The sequence below is a fragment of the Anoplopoma fimbria genome, chromosome 16, assembly GCF_027596085.1.
Source record: "Anoplopoma fimbria isolate UVic2021 breed Golden Eagle Sablefish chromosome 16, Afim_UVic_2022, whole genome shotgun sequence".
Taxonomy (NCBI): domain Eukaryota; kingdom Metazoa; phylum Chordata; class Actinopteri; order Perciformes; family Anoplopomatidae; genus Anoplopoma; species Anoplopoma fimbria.
In genome coordinates, this window is record NC_072464.1 from 22,533,404 (window position 1) to 22,555,436 (window position 22,033).

Genomic DNA, 22,033 nt, shown 5'->3' on the forward strand with positions numbered 1-22,033 from the left:
TTGATGCCCGGATTCACTCCAGGCAAACATCCCTGTCACTCAGGGAGCGAGGCGGCCTTTAAAAAGGATTTGACGTCCTCTTTCATCATGGGGGTAATTAAGTGAAATGCAAAGAACTGTGAGGAGCCGAGGAGGAGGAGTTTTTTTTTTTTTTTTTTTCTAGATGTGATCTAGTCTAAATACTCTGGGAAACAAGTTAAAGCAGAGGAAAACAAGTCAGAGTATAAAGTAGTGACAGTGAGGCCTGGAACACTGAATAGTGAGGATAAAACACAGACATAACTGGATTTATTCATATATTTTGGACAGTAATCAGCAGTAAACTATAAATAATAAAACTGAAATGCTCTAAATTGAACTTAAAAAAAGAAAACAACAACGTACACAGACAGGGTCTACTGTAAAGTGTTAGCATGTGTTGTCGAGTCGGGCCACTGTTGAAACCGTGGAGAGAAAAGGGGAAATGTTGTCACGGGTTGGAAGTCTGCCAGATCCAGAGAGAGTATAAAGCATGCCGGCAATGCATAGGGGAATATTATCTTGATTTGAAAACATTTAGTTCCAGCAGATCCTGTACAGAGATCGCTGTTCTCACGCGGATGTGCAGGAAAGGGCGGCGCTCGCAACAAATAAGAGCCAATGAGCCGGGTCACAGTCCGTAGGTTCAGCCCCCCCCCCATTAGCCTTTTGATTAATGTCCCTGTTTACAACAATGACTTTAAGGGAAGGAAACCGGCTCCACTTTTTTCATGATCAGACAAGAGTGTCATCTAGGCATGTCAAGGAAAAGAAGGAAAGAGCAGCTTTGGGTGGAAAACAGAGTTTTGCACAAGCTTATTATAGCTATGGATAATGGTTGTAATTAAAAAAAAACTGGAATTTAAATAGCAAATGGTTATGACTAAATTGTGGGATGTATTTTAAAAAAGGTTTTGGTTTAAAACATTCAAACTTACTGTCATAATGAGCTTACATTGTCATCAGAAGGTGTGGTTATAGTGTTGACGTTATGTATTGTGTTGCAGAGATATCGACTGAAATTAGCATGCTGACCAGCGGCAGCATTTTGATAAGTTTGTCCATTAGATCAAATAAAGTTTAAAGCCACCAGGAGACTACTTCGCCAAGAGTGGAGCATGTAGCCGCTCAGGGAGACGGACTTACGGTTTAGCCGTTAGCCGTTAGCTGTAGCAACTAGCATTCTGCCAGCGAATCCCGGGCTAGCGATGGATCAAACCTGCGCAACGACGGCAACAGAAAGTTTGGCGCGCTGGCTGAATTCAAGATGCTATACAGCTAACCGCTAACCGAAGGTCCGCCTTGTTTCGGCCATTTTGGATTTAATCCAATAAACCAAACTAGTAAAACGTTCACGGATGGTACAGTCAGGCCGACGCCACTCATGATGATGAGATAGGAGTGTTATTTTGACCGGCTCAGGTTTCAGCAGTTTGGTTGACTTTTGTGTCTTCTTGCCCCGCTGTTAGTTTGTATTTTGGCGCTGAGTTTAGGCCGTATGGACCCACTTGTCGAGGTGAAATGCTGCCCCCTATTTGTTTGGAGCAGGTGGCCACATCTTACACATTGCCCCTTTTGATTGGTGTTGTTTTGGGCCTCCAAACTCTGCCTTTGAAAAGGTTTGTTTGCTGCAGCGCAGAGCCCACAAGTGGAGATTGACGATAAAAACAAACTGATTAGAAACCATTCAGGACACAGTGTGTTTTGCTGGTGGCGGTGGGGGACTCTGAGGGCATCTGTTTTTTTAAATCAACACACACTACGCCATTTCAGGGCTGTCTGGGCTCAATGTTCTCGGCTTGAAAAAGTAATGTCATGGTTTTTTGGGGGTTTTTGCACTGGGCACAGACGCAGAAAAGAAAAACAAAGAAAAATTCAGGTTGCTGCGATAGGCGTGCCTCGCGTATCACAACGCTAAAATGATTTGTATCAGTGTGCAGGCGGTCATCAAAGCTCTCTGAGGGGAGGAGGCATTAAGGGCAACAGTTTGAGGTAGAAATACCAAGTGTACCTACGACAAGATGTCTAAATTTAGCCAACAGATACAGAGATCTTGGATGTTGGAGGCTGTTGGAAATATAAGCAAATTACAACAATAACTAAAAGTTTATTTACAATCCTGGATAAAAGCATATTTTCAAATTACTTCCCAAACCCTGACAGATTGTAATCAAGAGCCTGAAATGAAATAATACATCTTCTGTGTTTCTGATCCCCCCCGACCAAACTTTGAGTGCGGAAGACAGCTGATTCTGTTTCGGCACATAAACAAACACAAGCATTTTTGGAAGACTCTAAATGTCAAAGAAAGCCTTGGTGGGCGAACTTGGCTCCGACCGACAGCGAAACTAGGAGAAGAAGAAAAAAAAGAGTTTGGATAGGAAGAGAGATGTAGCGCTGTGGTTTTTAAAAAGCTGGAGAGACGGGAGAACAAACCTTCCAGAGAATGGAAATTGGGGATAAAAATGAAAACATGATTAAATCTGTCTCCCGGCGGTTGCTTGCATTCTCACGATATACTGAAAGGCGAGTCATGAATCAAGAGCCAACAGGCGACTCAGTCACCCCAGCGAGACGTCCTCCTCCTCACATATTAAGACCCTGCGCTGACAGGTGAAGCGTGTCGAGGTTTTTAAATCGTATGTACAAGTAAAGCACACGTCTTTGAGCCCGCTGGGATTCAACAACCAACGAGACCGGCCTTCCCCCCGTTCAGATACTCTCTCCTACGAGCTGCAAACGTCCTTTATTCCTTCCGTTACACTTGTCATGCGGACAGGGGTTTGTGCGTACATGGTTCAGATATCCCAAATACCGAATTACATCAAATTATAGCACATGATACGGGGGTGACCACATCAACTCTGATTGCTAACAGGCCCTGGATGTTTTCAATGGAACGTGGAGAGCAGATCCACATTTTTCGGCAGCAGCGAGCCACAAGCCGTTCAAAATATCCAGCGCTGCCTCATAAAGTCACGCTATGAGGCCGAACGGTCCAGCTTTCTCGAAAAGAAACTGAAAAAAAAGAAAAAGATCTGCCATTTCAAGACAAGCCATAAATAGCTTGTTTCATTATCAGGTCTTTAAATCTCACTCGTATTCTTTTTATCTTAAGCCTTTTCTTTCTACCTTAGCGATTTATGAGATCCTTATCTTAACGTTTAGGCATGTCCACACTTGAACGCCCATCACAGGCTTTGGTTTCGACTGGGATAACCCCAAAGAGGCAAACCCTCGGCGATCTTGTTTACACGTATAGCAGACGTATAGAGTCTGTGTTTGGGAATACAGCTGTCATCTGTCGAAATGTTATGCAAATTCATCTTGTCCAACTTGATACAACTGAAACTAGAGCAGAGTTTAAAAAAGGGAACACAACTGGTATTTTGGGTTCCTACAAGAACATGTTGACATGCTTTAATTAGAGTCGTTCCTATAGCGATACCCGTTGGAAAATGCTTCAGATACAGCCTAAAATGATGGATCGGGTATCTGCAACTACGCAAATCTATGCATCGATCACATTATCGGACCAAGGTAAATAATAACGCTATCATGTGTATCAAATGTTTTCTTGTAGAGTTAAGTTCTGGGTGGGAAACTTGAATTAAATACAGCTGTCCTCCACTCACATTCTGGAGCTGTTTACTGGCGGGAGGAGAGCTAACAAGATCATTTTGTTCTTTAAACTTTTACCAGCAGCAGTGTGTGTTGTCCCTGTTAGCACGTGTTTCTGCTACGACAGTGTTTACAGGCACACGCCTCATGAAGGGCCACCCGCAGACTATTGATTGCTTCTGCTTTGCAGGGATATATATATATTCTTTTTATTTTCTATAATTGTTTTCACCCTGTTTTTTTGCAATGGAACCAGGGGAGATGGTCTTCAGTCTCCGGTTGAGCGTTGGTTAGTTTCCCCGTAAAAGGGACGGACTCCCTGGCAGGTAAACATGCCGTGAGCTGTTACTCCAGCTTACAGTGCACTTTCTGTTATGTACAATTAAAATCCACTCTATTATGGAACAAATGGTATATATCCCATGTCATAGCACACATGTATGTATTGGGCCATCTGCACCACCAGCAGATAACATTTTACACACCACATGCCACCATTCATTCATTGCACTCTTTGGATTCATTTAAACCTGTTACAATGGGTCTCCATACGAAGGAGCGGTTTGTGCCTAACTTGTTTTAGAGCTCTAATTAATCATTTCTGCAACAGACTTCCTATTTTTTTTACCAACATAGGGACAAATGAAGTCCAAAAAAAACATTTTTTTAAACATATAAGGACTTTTAAGCTTATTTGCACAACACTAATAGCATCAAATGACCTCTATGTTAATAATCTGACGTCACAGACTTGATTTACAAACTAACTCTGATCGAGTATCTAAAAGAATCGACACCCTGGTTGGAATAAACAGTCTGTGACCTGGTTTACTAAACATGATATCAAAGCTGTTTGATGACTTCATTGAGAGCAGACAAACAAAACTCTGACATACATGACGCTGTAACCCAATATCCCCACTGATAATGAACAACACCTTTTCTTTTTTGGCTTCCACTGTGCGCTTGTCAAACAGCCGTGTCACGCACAAACACACAAGGAGACAGTGACATGTGATACGTCTCCGCATACCTGCTGGAGACGTATCACATGTCACATCTATGCGCCGGTGCCGACAGGTAGAGGGTGAGACAGGCCGGCCATAAGAACACGTTTGACGCCTGTTTAAGAGTTCAGGGGCTGTTCTGGTTTAAATCCACACCCAGGCGTCTCACCTGTGTTGGACCTTTTCATACGGGACGACTATTGCGGGTTAATCTGTGGTTGTTGCTGTCAGTAGAGACTCCAGTCTGCAGTGGAGTTAGCCAACTGCAATTTACTGCTAAACCATAGAATTATGCACAATTACAAGGTAAGTTTTCATTCTCCTTTCTCCACCACACATGGACTCTGCTTCTCTCTCTGATTTTCTTGAAGGCTGGATCAAATATCTGTGCCAATGGGGGCCGATGTATAGAGAGGCAAAGTCCCTCCCCTTCCAGTGTCTCCATGGAAACCATTGTATATAAAAAAGGTCTCACCGCGGTCCACCGGGAAGAGCGTGACTTCAATTTAATGCTACGTTTACTGATTTTATGTTTTACTTTATACATTGTATACTGTTATTTGAAATGCTATTTAAGTTTTGCATTAAAAAAAGGTTTGCACACATTTGTTTTGCCATGTTGCTGGTGTCCGATTTATTATTTTAATTATTTTAATAATAAATTACACTTCTTTAAATTTATATGAATTCATTTATTTGTTACATTTTGTTTTACAAAATTAGAAGAGCAACGTTTAAGTCAAGCCTAATGTTGCCTCACATGTAAAGAATGATCCCAGTGGCTTCACACAGTGACACACACACAGCTTATGAATTAAAGATTGGTTCTCGGTTTCAGCCAAACTTGAGGCTTTAAACACATCAGTGATCAGTAGCAACCTTTACCTCCACATCAATCATAATGCAACTAAAGATGTGGTCCATTGATTTCCTTGAAGTTACGGGGGTCACATGACACAGATTGAAGACAGAATGGTAAAAACTAAAGCAGCAGAAGCTGGTGTATCCTGCCATTCTGGCGACGTGTGTGGTTCAAAATTTAAGCTAAAACTGCAACAGCTTTTTTTAACTCCATGTTCCTGGAGGTAACTGCAACGTCCTGTTAAAGCCGAGATCATTTTATTAAACCTGACAAACTGCATAATGTGCAGAACTCAGACGTTCTTGTGAGGTCTGTCTTTAAGCTTTCACACAGGTAATGTACACATACCATGGATGTTCTGTTTCTGACATGCTTCAAACTCGTCTCATCTGTTGTTTTCTCAGTTTTTAAAAACACTCTCGAGGCGACGACACACTTTCCTGTTCTACCAGCTACCAGCTATTTACTCGTATCTCTCCTCTCAGAGAACAATGAACATCTTGAAGAAGAGGCCGATAAAGCACTGAGACATAATGCTGATGAACCATTCCTGTAAGCAACGTATTTTACCAACAGTTATGCTGTCTGGTTATTACCAATAACTGGATTAGTTCATGTTTATTTACACAAACCAGTGAGTAACATACTATTTAATCAATCTTCGTTGGAAGATGATTTATTTTTACCTGCAAATCTTGTGAAACGGAAGACAGTGAGTTCCTGTCTATGGTGACAAAGCAGCAGTATTTATAGGGGGTGATGGGTAGCACATGGGCTGTATGATGTGACATGTGATTCTGATCCCATGTCACATCATACAGCAAATTTCCCCGCTGCAGGACTAATAAAGGATTATCTTATCTTATCTTATCTTATGTCAAAATGAAGTGAAGGAGACGGGTGAAGAGTAAAGCAGCATCAGGGACACGAGCAGAGGCATAAACCAACAAACTGCAGGAAGATGATTGCAATGCAGATAGCTGCAGAAAAGAAGAACTACAAAAAGTGACAGACTATCAATTTCATTCATGACTGTCTGAAGGAAATGAGGACAGCTACGTTTTTTAAAGTTTGAATTTGAAACGTTCAATGTACAAAAACACTCATTGATTTGTGGTCAAACTCAAATCAGCTGTACTTTCTGAACATGCACATGAATGCACCATTACTGCAGACTTTTAAATCAGCACACACACACACACACATTCAATAGTTCATGTTTTTCCATTGCAAATTGCAAAGAAACATCCTGGAAAGGCTGCCTAATAATGGAAAGTTTGTTCACCCAGCGCTGCAAAAGGGGAACAGTTTCATTTCTCTTTTCTGTGTGTGGCGGCTAATTCCACCCTAGTGTAGGGAAGTTTTTGGTTGACATTTGCCAAGAGCGTGGCGGGTGAAAATGAAGACAGTTGGAGAAGAATGGTTGTGGTGGTTAAATGAGGAGGGCAGCATGCTGTGATTGGTTGACGACTGCAAAATTGCCAAGAGGAGCTCAGGAGAGGAGGAAGCTGTCAAACTTTCCTTTAAAACAGGATATGATTCATAAAACCAGAAAAATGCATGGCCACATTTTTCTCTTTTACACTGGCATCATTTAAATTGATAAAGGGTGCAAACTGCCACATGCACTGGACTCAACTGTAGATATAAGAGTCACATCTAAAATCTCTCATTTAAATTTTCACTTCTTTTTACTGTCTGGCACTGTAAAAAAAAACGTGTTTTGAATGTTCTGAAATATGCATGAGGTGCACACAGTCTCTTGCAAAGTTCCTCATTTATCAACACAAAGTTAGGTGTGAGAAATTGCATGTGCATAGTTTGAGCGTTTACTCATCAACAGAACATCTGGCCCAGGTGTTTGATGGGGGTTTGACACGACTCCACATGTGCCGTCTTTCTATTTTTTAATACAGGCGAGGGAAACCATGTAGAACCTGCCCTGCGTGGAAAACATTTATTTGAATGCTGACTGACTTGGATCAACACATACTGCACTTGGATCAATAAAACTGTAGAAATCCCAACTATGTTCGAGTAATGTTCCTTGGTTTCAGTCAGCTGGATGTTAATTAAAATGAACTGTCTATCAAACAGAAAATCAGATATGCAAAATGACTTAAAGCAGGTGATCAAAGCAGAGGGAGAGTTTATCATTGGTTGGAAATGTCAAGCTGTCAGTTGAACCTACTGTCTGAAATGACTACGTGATTACGCAACTACAGCACTTCAGCTCATCTAGCCCGCATAGCAAAAAGAAAAATGTAGGCAAGAGGTTGTGAGAACAAGCAGAGCTGGAATGTCACAACTCCTCAGACTGCACGTCCATTCATACTGGATGTTCACACGGCAAACGACTTAATTACAGCGTTTTACATGTATTTAGGCTGTTTTAGGTTTTCTTTATGTTACGTTCATCATTTCACTGGTTCAACAACACTTGTTATATCAGGTTACACAAAATACACCATAAGAAGATGACTGCTAGAATGTACAAGCACAAAAATAAGAGCAAGTTTATGAAAAAGGAAAACGAATAAGACGCCAAAGATGTAAAGAGAGAGATAAGATGTCTAATCCTGATAATATCATGGAGACGAAAAACATTCTGAGCACATGTAGTCCCCTTCTAGGTCTGATACATTAACCCAGCAGTGCCATAACTCCATCGATTTTGTGCCTACATTTACAAAAAAAAGACTGTTTTGGTTGCAGCCAATCACAGCAAGCGTTCTTCGATTTAATGCGGCGTGTGATTGGCCCACTGCCTCAGCAGCTTCAACCTATGCAACCACGATTACCTGCCTGCTCAGGCCTATGAACTCTGAGATGTCTGAGCCGGCAGCTAACGGTGCTAAAAGCGCTAACAGCGACAACCGTGCTAAATTACTTTTGGGGAACCCGGCGGTAAACACTTTGACCACTGAGTACTGTACCAATTAGCTATCCATTGGGACATACAGCTTCTTTTCACATCCTGGGTATTGAATGACGAATACCGTAATGTTTTAAACGACACCCGGCCCTACCACTACTTCACTGGCCAACAAGCTAGAAACGTATCCATCCAAGATTCAGTAGGGTTTTGGTTGCACGCACAGATTCAGACATGTTCAACTACAAGATAGCACAGGCCAAACAACACACAGGAAATGGACCAGAAAAGCAACCGAGATAAACCACAACATCAGCGGAGCCCCGAGGCAACTAGGCAACTAACTCAGTAGCCCGTCTGCCAACACCTCGGCCAACGTGTGTCTGTTTAAAACCAAAGAAAACTATCATCTGCGGGTGTCGGAAATATTATATGCGTGACTCACACATAATTGACTCCTCATTCAAAGCCCGGATGCATGCAAGTTTAATGAACCTACAGTGTAGACTTGAATCCTAAAAGGCAAACAAAAGAAATATTTGTTTTAATAGTGGCTATTGTAAGAGTCGTTGCTAACAGAGAGGGTGGAGTAAGGTTACAAGTATCGAGGATGTGTTGTTTCCTAAAACCAGATTCCAGCATGCTTCACATTCCTGCCTTGGCTGTCAAAATGCAGCGCCGGTGTGTTTGCAGAGAGTCACTTCCAGTTTCAACCCATCCTCACCTTTGAAGTAGCTCTTGACCCTCAGGTAACCCACGCTGAGGCGAAGCACCGACAGTTTGTCCAGCCGAGAGCGGACCTCCCCGGAGAAGGGCAGGAGGTCGGTGAGCCGGTCCAGCTCGCCATTCAGCCGATCCCGGTGGCGCTTTGAAGGGTTCGATTTGACGACCTCATTGCCATCAGAGGCCTTCTTTCTGTAAAGTGGGAAGAAAAACAACATAGTTGGTTATTGAAGTGCGACATATGATGAATCAGAAAAGCCCGTGATTAAGACTGTGAAACAGGAGTGATTCGGCTCAGGGTTGGCTAACCGGCTCTGCCAGAGCACGCCATCTGTTGTGACACATGCACAATCAGACATGAGCCATTTGAACGTTGAGCAGTCAGCTTTGAACCCACTATAAAAAGGCAGCCATGATTGTGACTAACACACACTGCTGACCAGGTGAGTCAACGGGACAGCGGCTGCCATGATGAGCGTCGGACACAGCAATGCTGTCAAAGCCTCATTAGAGCTTTAGTTGTAGATCAAAACAGAACAAAATCAGCGTTATTTAATTATATCCTAATTTAGCTTGGAATACAACAGTATCATGTTTCGTCTTTTCAAATTAGCTTGGCTCTCTTTACAAGAACAGGTGGAAACCCGTCTGGGAACAGGAAATTGCTAAGTGTTGGATTGACAGATCATAAAGAACTCTGCTGAAAGAAAAGGTTTTGACGGGATCAACTTTATGGGAAGCTGAAGCTTTTTCTTCTTTTCCCCAGGGCCACTGAATGCACCACCAAGCTGGAAGAACAGCACCGTGCAGCACACCCTTACTATTTAGGAGTTTACACAACGCCGTGGGCATGACAAATAAACAATACGAAAATTAAAAATACTAGCCTGTGTATATTTCATAACTATTCCTACCGGCAGCGATGTGAAAATTGAGACTGTTGTGACACTTAAGGCAATAAAAAGGTTCAATTTGATTTCAGGCCTTTCTGTTCCACACAATTTGATTGGTTGACGGCTTTAAGCACGGTGTGAAAGCTCAGAAAAGTCTGGGGTTTTTTAAAAATCGATGAATCGCAAGAAAACAAAAAATACCTTTTTTTGTTCAGGCCTTTAGTCTTTGGACATTGAGCAACAGAAAACTGAACCGAACATCCCAAACTTATCTTATTAATATGATAAGTTATATTAAAAAAAAAAAGAAAACTTGATGTTGACAAAGTCCTAAGAGGGTTCCTTTTTTTACACCAGAAAAGTTAACTTCATGTTAACTTTGTCTATTTTAAGACTGTTTTAAGAACACACCACCATATGCATTAAATCTGAGTTAAAAAAATAGTTAACTTTTTTAACTTAAACTATCTTTCAATAGTCATATACATAGATGACATTTTACCTCAGCATACGAAGAAGCAACTTTGGGTTCAGTGCCTTGTTAAAGGTCACCCAGACATGCAGATTGTAGGATCAAACCCTGACCTTATCGTTAAAGGACGACAGGCTTTACCCGCTAAGGTGAGTTATCTATGCAATCGATAAGAACAATAAAAACCTGCATTTGCATTAATCACAGTCCAGGTAACATCAAACATCATAGCAATACTTTTTGTGCAACCTAAGCTATATGAGAGATGTCTTAACTACTAATTAAAATTGACAGTGGTTTTGAGAATCAATACAGTATCACAAAGCATAATATTGTTTTCGTCTACACTCAATTAATCATTTTTTAAACCTCTCCTGACAGCCTGAATCCTTTAAGTCTCAACTAAGTGCCCTTTAAGCATAAAACAATGAAACCTGCCGCTTAAATGTTCAACTGGTGGATTATCTGCTGCTTGTCTACTCGCCAGCTGTCTGAAAATGAAATAATGCCACCAGCGAACACATCCACTCCACACAAAACAACAGGAAACAATCTGCAGCTCAGAATAAATAAAACAGACACAAACATGCAAAATAGAGAAACGTTACCACAAGCCATCCTGTTGTCTGCGTTGGTCCTTTGGACAAAAAAAAAACCAACTAAAAAAAACTTCTTTCACCGTTGTCAGCAGCTTTATTTTTTTGCTCTGCTTCACTTTCACTTTTGTGAGACCACCCAATGCTGGCTGGAGATACATGTCATTACTCTCAAATCAGACACACATGCTGCACCGGGAGTGAAACCAAGTGTGAGTGAAAGGGTGCAATGGGGACGCCATTCCTCCACCACACACACACCTGCTGAGAAAAACACTTAAAGCTTATGGACATGGAAGCTCAAATCCCGCCGGGAAAAGAAAAAGGTAAAGATGTGATAAGTCTGATGAGTAGCAACGGACATTTACGGCCTACAAGTCAAATTCGTATCGTTTTTTTTTAACTTTTTTATGCATTCATTTGGTAGCCAAGTTCAGTGGCTGGATGTCAAAATGCTTATATCCTCAAACTGGTGGGAAAATTCAAACTTCTCTGCAAAACTGGGTTGCAGTCTACTCTCCTCTGCCAGACCAGCTTTTATAGAGAGAGCAGTGGCACTTAGCAGAAGGAGAGAGGAGTCAGACGGGGTAACGAGGTTATTTACCAAATGAGACGAATGTGATGTTAATAAGCAAGAGCCAATCTGTTGCTTGGTTTTTAACCACGTTTAATGAACAAATCCCGACGAGAGCCAAACCCCTCGGCCATAAACGTGTCTTAAATGCACAAAAGCTTCTCTGTGTGCGCCGTTGATAAATTATCAAGGTTAATTGACATAATTGGAAACTGTTGTTGTCATTTTATGGTCGGACTAAACATTTACGAGGCCACAGTTCACATCCTGAGTCTACAGCTGTTTAAACTGACAGCAGCAGGCTGACGGAAGACTGTTGCTGTCTGATCACATACATGTTCATGGCACAGACCGCCAATCAATGCCAACCTGGCTGCCCTAAAAGCAGCAACAATAAGGGATCAAGACCCAGCAAGAATTAATCTGTATCATTTTTGATTTGCTATGTTTACATTAAAAGATGCTTGAGCTGTAATATTATTATTGATGGTATTGGATTTATGCAGCTGGTTGTAAACTTGTAAGTAAGTGTCCTTACTGGGCTGCATAGAAATAAAAAAAATACAAAAAGATATCCATGCTGTCATTACATTTTAGGATGAGATATGATTGCTATCATGCTTGCATGCAGTTGTCTGTTTCCTGTTCTAACTGTGACAGCAATTACATTTAACCAATATGCATATCTAAATGTATTTATTTTGGGGTGCACGTTTTGCTGTCCTTATTTGTTATGCATGTTAAATGTTGTTGCCACTGACGACAACCACAATGCACCAAATTGGTTGCTAATTTCTCAAATTGGTGGCCAATGGCAACCTGGCAACCCTCTATAAACAGAACTACAAACGCGTCCATGGTGTACGTGTCTGTTTGGGAGTATAACCGAGGCTTTATGGGTAACTTTCAGACATGAGGCTCTTTCAGACGTCCTTAATAAGCAGGAGTTCTCTCTGTGAAGACGTATCAATAGGAACCAATTAGTGATCTGTATCAGACGGGCCCAATCTAATCAAGTTTAAATCAGTTGGTTTCTGCTCTTTAAAGCATCCTCGTCATCAACTTCAACCTCAGTCTTTTTCTACCGAAGCATATCTGCAGTCTCAGCATGTGAGCTAACTACCAGAATTCCTCCCTAAATTTCCCTCTCTTTACCGAAACTTTGGTTTAATGATAGGCTATAAAATGTCCTCCTCTGCCACCGAAACAGTCTGCAGGAAATGCAGCCTGAAACTTGATTGCTGGCTTCAGACCTGAGCCTCTACCTTTCTCCTAAGAAATGGAGCAGGGCTGATCTCACGCTCAAGAAATGCCTAACGGAGACAAAAGCCAGCATTCAGAACCAAATTCTTTCTTCTTTTTTTTTTTCTTCTTCTTCTTTCTCCACCTTGATTTGCTATGGATCACGGGGTTGAGCAGCAGACATCAAGACGTCCATTGTAAGAGGAAGAGGCCGACGTTTTACCTCGTCACTCAGCTCGTCTATTTGCTTTGCTTATCTTAAGAGCAGGAGAGTCGAGGTCTGAACCCGGTCACCTCCGTCTCAGAGTCAAGGCAGCCAGTGTTGCTGTAATGACACTGACACACATTCGTCTGCACAAAAGCGAGGCGGAGCGTCTGCCCGATCCAGAGGGGTGACTCAGCGGCTCAGAAAGAAAAAAGGAAAAAAAGAAGAAGCATACTTTGCTTTCTGTACACGTTTGGCTGCTGGAAAACACAGACTCCAAATCTGGGAGAAGGATAGTTTACAATAGCAGGACGTCGGCCTACAAAGAGCTTTCCAGACGGAGGGGTGGAAAAAATAGAAACGTGAGCTCACCCAAAAAAAAAAAAATGACATATGCTGTACAAGAATGAAGATGATTAAGGGGTTAGAATAAAAGCAGTTATATCTAACAATGTCCTGCAATCAATCAAACTTTAGGTTTTCTGCAAACAAAAAAAATAAAACTCTTGTTAACTGCCCAGAAAAAAAGTGGTAAATGCTACAATCCAGTTGCATTATACAACACAAAACAAATTTAAGAAGCAGCATATAAAAATCAAAGACCACTTAAGTCACTAAATTCAATGCGTCCAGCGCAACGTATTCAGTTATGAATGTGGGAGTGTTTGAAGTGAGACAATGGAGAAATTGGATGCAGAAGTTTCTATAGATGTTTCACATGTTTGTTGTTTTGTCGTGACTCTGGGGGGGATTGTTGGAAGTCCTTTGAAAAACTACCATCCTCTGGGAGGGAGCGAGAAAGCCACAATCTCTTCAGAAACAACTTTCAAAAACACTGGCTGCAGGTCAGGTTTTGCACCAAACGTTTTTTTTTTTTTTAAAGCTCTTGGGCTGGAACTGGTTTGGGCGGAACTTTCTGGCCGGAGTAAAGCACTCTGGGAAGGAGCCGGGTTTCTTTTTGTCCAATGGGGAATGGAGGGAGGCGTGCTCTTTACTGTCACGCATGCAACGTTGTTTTTTTGGGTTTGTTTTTTGACTTTTTAGGGATGCTGCTGGGATAGCACTCGTGTCTGGAAAAATCCGATCACGTTCCCAGCATGAGCCATTGTTTAGATTACGCTCATTTGTCAGACTCTCTTGAACAGGTTTTTTTTCTTCCTTACGCTGACACACATCAGGACTACTATTACGGGTTCTGTGTGTTCCTTTGGGGGAACGTCAACATGTGGACAACAATAGCCAGGGATCGAACCACCTGCACTGCTGTTAATGGCCGGCCACACATAGATTCATATCAATAATATCACATATTATCATGATGAGGTTTTGTACTCTAAACAAGCTTAAACATACACACTAAACGATATGATTCTATTGTTATCGCTCACACAGCTTGTGTTTAATACTCATAAACTGAGACATTTTGTCCGGTAAGCATGTTGATAAAAGCAGAAGTATGCAACCGCTGTTTGTGAAGACTCCTCTTTGAAATCCAACACAAAGGGCAAAGAACAAAGAGCAACTTTGTTGCTTTTCACCGGGAGTGTTTTGGCATTACGCCAAACCTCTTATCAGCATGTCTGCCTTTGTGAGAGTGTGTATATGTGTGTGTGTGTGTGTGTGTGTGTGTGTGTGTGTGTTTCTCACACAATCCCTTAAGATTACTGTGTAAATCACATTTGCACTGATGAAGGACATTATCCCGTCTTATTAAGGATACCATTGTTTGCTAAAATAAATGCTTAGTCGCTATAAAGCATATAACTCATAATCCGCTCACTAAGTGTTAAGTACACTTTACTGCTGTGCTCTCTGAGGGGGGGGGGGGTATAGAGCTTTAATGAGCTCTATACTCTATAATTAACTCATATTTCCACGGCAACCAGTCGGAGTGCTGCGACTGCTGAAAAACAAAACTGCACAGGGCTGAGAGAATGACGAGGCAGATTCAGAATGGACTTTATGAGATGTCAGTGTGGATTCAGGGCTTCAACATCGAGGGCTGCCAGGTGGCAATTGGCAACCAACTTGAGAAATTGGTGACCAATTATTAGCCTTTGGTTGCTATCAGTGGCAGCAAACAGCACAATGAGCATGTGTTGCATTAGTGATGAATAGAAATACTGCTGTTCTAGTCAGAACGAGAACCAGAAAGAACGCTGGCCACACGTGGGTTGCTGCGTTTACTTGTGTGCATCTGTTTTAGAGACAATAACAAATTAAGTTGTTTGACTTTGGGGGGGAAAGTTCAAGCAACACGCCAACATCACCAGCAAATGTGCAAATGGCTTCGACTGGAAAATAACTTGATAAAGGAAAAAACATAAAGAGACATTTGTGAAGTCTGGATGGGAAACGATACCGCAAAGCAACATGCACGCGACATGTAAACATGTTTTCATTATTAAGGCGACATGTAACTGCTTAATTTCTTCACTATTCAAAGTATAAGGCAACTAAAAAATGGCACCATATTTCTGTTTAGGCAACCGAAAACTGATGCCGACTTGCCAACCTGGCAACCACTTTTAAAAGATAGCTTTGATCCCTGGCAGTGCTGCACTTCATCTACATAAAGACAATGCAGCAAAAGCAATGCAATAAATCATCGTCAACAGTCGTCCTCAACTTGTTTATTTAGGAGAATTAAGGGAGAAAAGTGGGCATTTATGACGACAATATGGAAGTGTGAGTTTGCATATTTCACATAGGAAATTAAGCACACGACGGAGTGTTTAAATAGTCAAATGCACGAGAACAATGTTGCGTGCAAACTGACTAAAAATGGCAGCTGTATTTTTTTTTTTTCCTCTGGTGGTAGGTAGAATAAACGACATGGGTGTATTTACTTAATAATGCAACAGGATGCATGGCGAAAGGAGACTGGCAACATATGCGAAAAAGGCGGATCGGTAATAAAAGGGAGAATTTTTGGACGGGCCGATGTGCCGTGGAATGCCCCTGTGTAGTGACCACAGACGGGTTGTTTTACGGGCAGGCTCAATGGTGCCTTTGTGCAGCCGAGCCCAGCTGGCTGTCCAGGAAACCTCAGTCCTCACTGCACAGCCCCACGTCTTCAGATAAACACAGGCGTCTGCACACGGGCCCACCTTTGTATTTTGGGATCTTTTACACTGGGAACGGCCTAAAACCGAGTCACATCATCACATATCTAAACTATACTTAGTCTGGGTTTAACAATATAATCATATCTAATTGTGCATCTCTTATCATTTCATTATTTACGTCATCATAACTGCTTTAAGTTATTGTTTCTTTGTCTGTTTTTACGTCTGTCATCCATGTTTATGTCACTTTATGTATTTGTTTTTGTCACATTGCTTCACCAATAAAAAAAAGTGAATGGCCCAGATAGACAATTATTAATGATAATAATAATAATAATAATAATAAAAAATAACAGAAGGTACTGCGATTACATTTCAAAAGCTCCGCTGCATTTTTTTTACAAACATTACTTATGTAAACAACCTTGTACTTGGATTTAGTTTGTTGTCTATTGTTGATCCCTTTGTTATGAGAGCTGCCTATCAGTTTAATTAATATTTAAATAGTGATGGAGGGCAAAAGGCCTTTAGTTTACATTTAGACCCCCAAAAACACGCCTTTGATGAAAAGAAGTATGGTTCATTTTAACGTTTGAAACTTTGAATCAACTGACGTCCAATATTCACTCTCCTTTTAGCTTTATTTTGGTCTCCACCCACTCCTAAGAGAAAAACACAGCTTTTTGTACGGTGGATTTATCATTATTTGACATTTTTCCTCTATTTTTGGACATTTCATAAGCCACATAGGTAACCTGTTGATCATTCTATCCTCTATGCTGCTGTAATCCTGTAAATTTCCCCGCTGCGGGACTAATAAAGGATTATCTTATTTTATCTTAGAAAAAAAACAACTTTTTCTATTTTCTTCTCTATAACTGTATTTATACTTTTAGTACCTTTAAATATAGTATTTGTGTTCTTCTAACTAAGTGATTGTTAACATTAATCTACAGGTTACTTTGTGGCGTATAAAAAGTCCAAAAATAGAGGAAAAATGTCAAATTATGATAAATCCATCGTACAAAAAGCTATTTATTTCTCTTAGGAGTAGGTGGAGACCAAAATAAAGCTAAAAGGAGAGTGACAATAGGACGACCTACTTGTAACGCAGTACTTCTCTATAACTGTATTTATACTTTAAGTACTTTTGAATACAGTATTTGTGTTCTTCTAACTAAGTGATTAAGTCAAATTATGTCAAATTATGATAAATCCATCATACAAAAAGCTATTTATTTCTCTTAGGAGTAGGTGGAGACCAAAATAAAGCTAAAAGGAGAGTGACAATAGGACGACCTACTTGTAACGCTGTACTTCTCTATAACTGTATTTATACTTTAAGTACTTTTAAATACAGTATTTGTGTACTTCTAACTAAGTGATTGTTAACATTTATACTTTAAGTACTTTTAAATACAGTATTTGTGTACTTTTAACTAAGTGATTGTTAACATTTATACTTTAAATACAGTATTTGTGTACTTTTAACTAAGTGATTGTTAACATTTATACTTTAAATACAGTATTTGTGTACTTTTAACTAAGTGATTGTTAACATTTATACTTTAAATACAGTATTTGTGTACTTCTAACTAACTGATTAAGTCAAATTATGTCAAATTATGATAAATCCATCATACAAAAAGCTATTTATTTCTCTTAGGAGTAGGTGGAGACCAAAATAAAGCTAAAAGGAGAGTGACAATAGGACGACCTACTTGTAACGTGTACTTCTCTATAACTGCATTTATACTTTAAGTACTTTTAAATACAGTATTTGTGTACTTCTAACTAACTGATTGTTAACATTAATCTATAAATACAGAATTTGTAAAATACAGTATTTGTGTACTTCTAACTAAATGATTGTTAACATTTATACTTTAAATACAGTATTTGTGTACTTCTAACTAAGTGATTGTTAACATTAATCTATAAATACAGTATTTGTGTACTTTTAACTAAGTGATTGTTAACATTTATACTTTACAGTATTTGTGTACTTTTAACTAAGTGATTGTTAACATTTATACTTTAAGTACTTTTAAATACAGTATTTGTGTACTTTTAACTAACTGATTGTTAACATTTATACTTTAAGTACTTTTAAATACAGTATTTGTGTACTTCTAACTAAGTGATTGTTAACATTAATCTATAAATACAGTATTTGTGTACTTCTAACTAAGTGATTGTTAACATTAATCTATAAATACAGTATTTGTGTGTGTAACTAAGTGATTTTAACTAACTGATTGTTAACATTCATACTTTAAGTACTTTTAAATACAGTATTTGTGTACTTTTAACTAAGTGATTGTTAACATTTATACTTTAAATACAGTATTTGTGTACTTTTAACTAACTGATTGTTAACATTAATCTATAAATACAGTATTTGTGTACTTTTAACTAAGTGATTGTTAACATTTATACTTTAAATACAGTATTTGTGTACTTTTAACTAAGTGATTGTTAACATTTATACTTTAAGTACTTTTAAATACAGTATTTGTGTACTTTTAACTAACTGATTGTTAACATTTATACTTTAAGTACTTTTAAATACAGTATTTGTGTACTTCTAACTAAGTGATTGTTAACATTTATACTTTAAGTACTTTTAAATACAGTAGTTGTGTACTTTTAACTAAGTCATTGTTAACATTTATACTTTAAATACAGTATTTGTGTACTTCTAACTAAGTGATTGTTAACATTTATACTTTAAATACTTTATACAGTATTGTGTACTTCTAACTAAGTGATTGTTAACATTTATCTTTAAATACAGTATTTGTGTACTTCTAACTAACTGATTGTTAACATTAATCTATAAATACAGTATTTGTGTACTTCTAACTAAGTGATTGTTAACATTAATCTATAAATACAGTATTTGTGTACTTCTAACTAACTGATGAAGTCAAATTATGATAAATCCATCATACAAAAAGCTATTTATTTCTCTTAGGAGTAGGTGGAGACCAAAATAAAGCTAAAAGGAGAGTGACAATAGGACGACCTAGAACACTTTTACTTGTAAAGCAATACTTCTCTATAACTGCATTTATACTTTTAAATACAGTATTTGTGTACTTCTAACTAAGTGATTGTTAACATTAATCTATAAATACAGTATTTGTGTACTTCTAACTAACTGATTAAGTCAAATTATGATAAATCCATCATACAAAAAGCTATTTATTTCTCTTAGGAGTAGGTGGAGACCAAAATAAAGCTAAAACTGCATTTATACTTTAAGTACTTTTAAATACAGTATTTGTGTACTTCTAACTAACTGATTGATAACATTTATACTTTAAATACAGTATTTGTGTACTTCTAACTAAATGATTGTTAACATTTATACTTTAAATACAGTATTTGTGTACTTTTAACTAAGTGATTGTTAACATTTATACTTTAAATACAGTATTTGTGTACTTTTAACTAACTGATTGTTAACATTAATCTATAAATACAGTATTTGTGTACTTCTAACTAACTGATTAAGTCAAATTATGTCAAATTATGATAAATCCATCATACAAAAAGCTATTTATTTACTTATTAATCTATAAATAAAGTAAAAGTGAGAGTTACTAACTAAGTGATTGTTAACATTTATAACTTTAATAACTGTATTTATACTTTAAATACAGTATTTGTGTACTTTTAACTAACTGATTGTTAACATTTATGCTTTAAATACAGTATTTGTGTACTTCTAACTAAGTGATTGTTAACATTTATACTTTAAATACAGTATTTGTGTACTTCTAACTAACTGATTGTTAAGTCAAATTATGTCAAATTATGATAAATCCATCAAAAAAAGCTTTTATTTATCTTAGGAGTAGGTGGAGACCAAAATAAAGCTAAAAGGAGAGTTACAATAGACAATTTTACTTGTAACGAGTACTTCTCTATAACTGTATTTATACTTTTAAATACAGAACACTTTTACTTCTCTTTTATAACTGCATTTATTTATACTTTAAGTACTTTTAAATACAGTATTTGTGTACTTCTAACTCAGTGATTGTTAACATTAATCTATAAATACAGTATTTGTGTACTTCTAACTAAGTGATTGTTAACATTAATCTATAAATACAGTATTTGTGTACTTAACTAAGTGTACTGTCTTGATTTGCTGTGTAATACACCTTTAAGAAACACGCACACACACGCACGCACACACGCACACACACACACACACACACACACACACACACACACACACACACACACACACACACACACACACACACACACACACACACACACGTATCAGGTTACAACAACACGCCCCTCCCCCCCGAGCCTCGCGTGAGAGCAGCGCGGCTCCAGCTTGATTGTGATTAATGCGCGAGGGCCCAGAGATCCATGCCAGATCCAGAACTCCGCATTCTTAAGGTCGTCCGAGGGAGTCTCCAAACAAACCCCCCCCAAAAAAACATCATTATCACGGACTAAAAACCACGAAACTACACTGATGTGTTCTTAGGAGCTTTGTTGACGCACTGCTGCTTCAAAGTTATGAGAATATAATTTATTTCACAAAGATAAAAGTTAACAGGAGGAGGAAGTCCACCTTAAATCGGTGCATCCTGATTCCTGCAAACATGTCTGATTTCATAACTCGCTGAATGGGGAGTTAAAAGTGTTTTATTATAGCTTTTAAACAATGCATAACCCCATTTAACACTCTGTATTTCATTATAGCATCACACAGTATATGCATATCATATAAAAAATATAAAATAAAGTATTTTAAACACTTAAAAAGCACTTTAAAGCCAATCACGTGGTGCGTTCAGGTACCGAACTTCCCCCTCCTAATTTCGCAAACTCGCTGCAGAGCGTCAAAAAAAATACCCTAAAACTAAACAAATAAACTCATAAACACACAAAGCATTTGGCAGACTTCTCTTACTGTTTTAGGACAGGCTTCTTCCTCTTCTTGTTGGCATATGACCCCGGGTTTCCCAACATGGTGTCACTCTGTGTGTAATTACTCTACTTTACTTGGTTTTTCCTCTCCATCCAGTTTGACTCCCGTGGTGCGTTCAGGCTCCAGGAGCAAAGGTACCGGGGGTCCGTGGAGCTCTGCAGCCGCGTCGCCAGTACCCGAGGGCGGACACCGACAATGACCTTGTCGGTGGTGCGTTTGAGGTGACACTGAGCCAGTGGTTGAAATCTAAACTGGTGAAGTTTTGAATAAGTAAAAGGGGAAGTTTAGAAAAACTTTGGCTGCAGAAGTCAACCAGAAGTCCAACCCCTCCTTTCTTTGGATAAACAACAGCCTTATGATGATTATTATTATTAGTATTCAAGAGTTTCCTTTCTCTCTCTCTCTCTCTCTGTGTGTCTCTATGTCTCTCTCTCTCTCCATGGGGCGTTTTCAGGAAATGTGTGTCAGAGCTGAGTTTTTAAGGTGGACTGGAGTCTCTGTTGTTTTGGGTTTGTTTTGCTTTTGTTATATTCAGAGTGCTGTGATTTCTTAGTTTTGATAAAATATGTTCTTTGCTTTTGAGTTTTTCTGACCACAGCAGGAAATGTTTTCCATAATATATATATATATATATATATATATTAGTTTGTTGCACTTTGCATTATATTAGTTTATTGCACTTATTGTTTGTTGCACTTATTCATATTAGTTTGTTGCACTTATTGTATTCATAGTTTGTTGCACTTATTTATTGCACTTCATATTGTATTGGTTTGTTGCACTTATTGTATTAGTTTTTGCACTTATTGTATTATTGTATTAGTTTATTGCACTTATTGTATTCATATTAGTTTGTTATTATTGTATTATATCACTGATTAAACCCATTATATGATTTAATCTTTACATTGCAC

The 22,033-nt window shown here is 38.8% G+C and overlaps 1 protein-coding gene across 2 annotated transcripts in view; it reads right to left on the reverse strand.

The window, feature by feature from the left end:
* The window catches only part of LOC129104174 (aryl hydrocarbon receptor-like), a 36,182-nt gene extending 14,648 nt beyond the window's left edge, over positions 1-21,534 (reverse strand). For both annotated transcript variants that reach the window (XM_054614722.1, XM_054614721.1), the window contains exons 1-2: positions 21,102-21,534; positions 9,108-9,298 (exon numbers count right to left, since the gene is read on the reverse strand). In XM_054614722.1, coding sequence (XP_054470697.1) covers positions 9,108-9,298; positions 21,102-21,160 — 250 coding nt within the window. In that variant the 5' untranslated portion in view covers positions 21,161-21,534. The remainder of the gene's footprint in view (positions 1-9,107; positions 9,299-21,101) is intronic.
* Between the last annotated feature and the right edge of the window lie 499 nt (positions 21,535-22,033).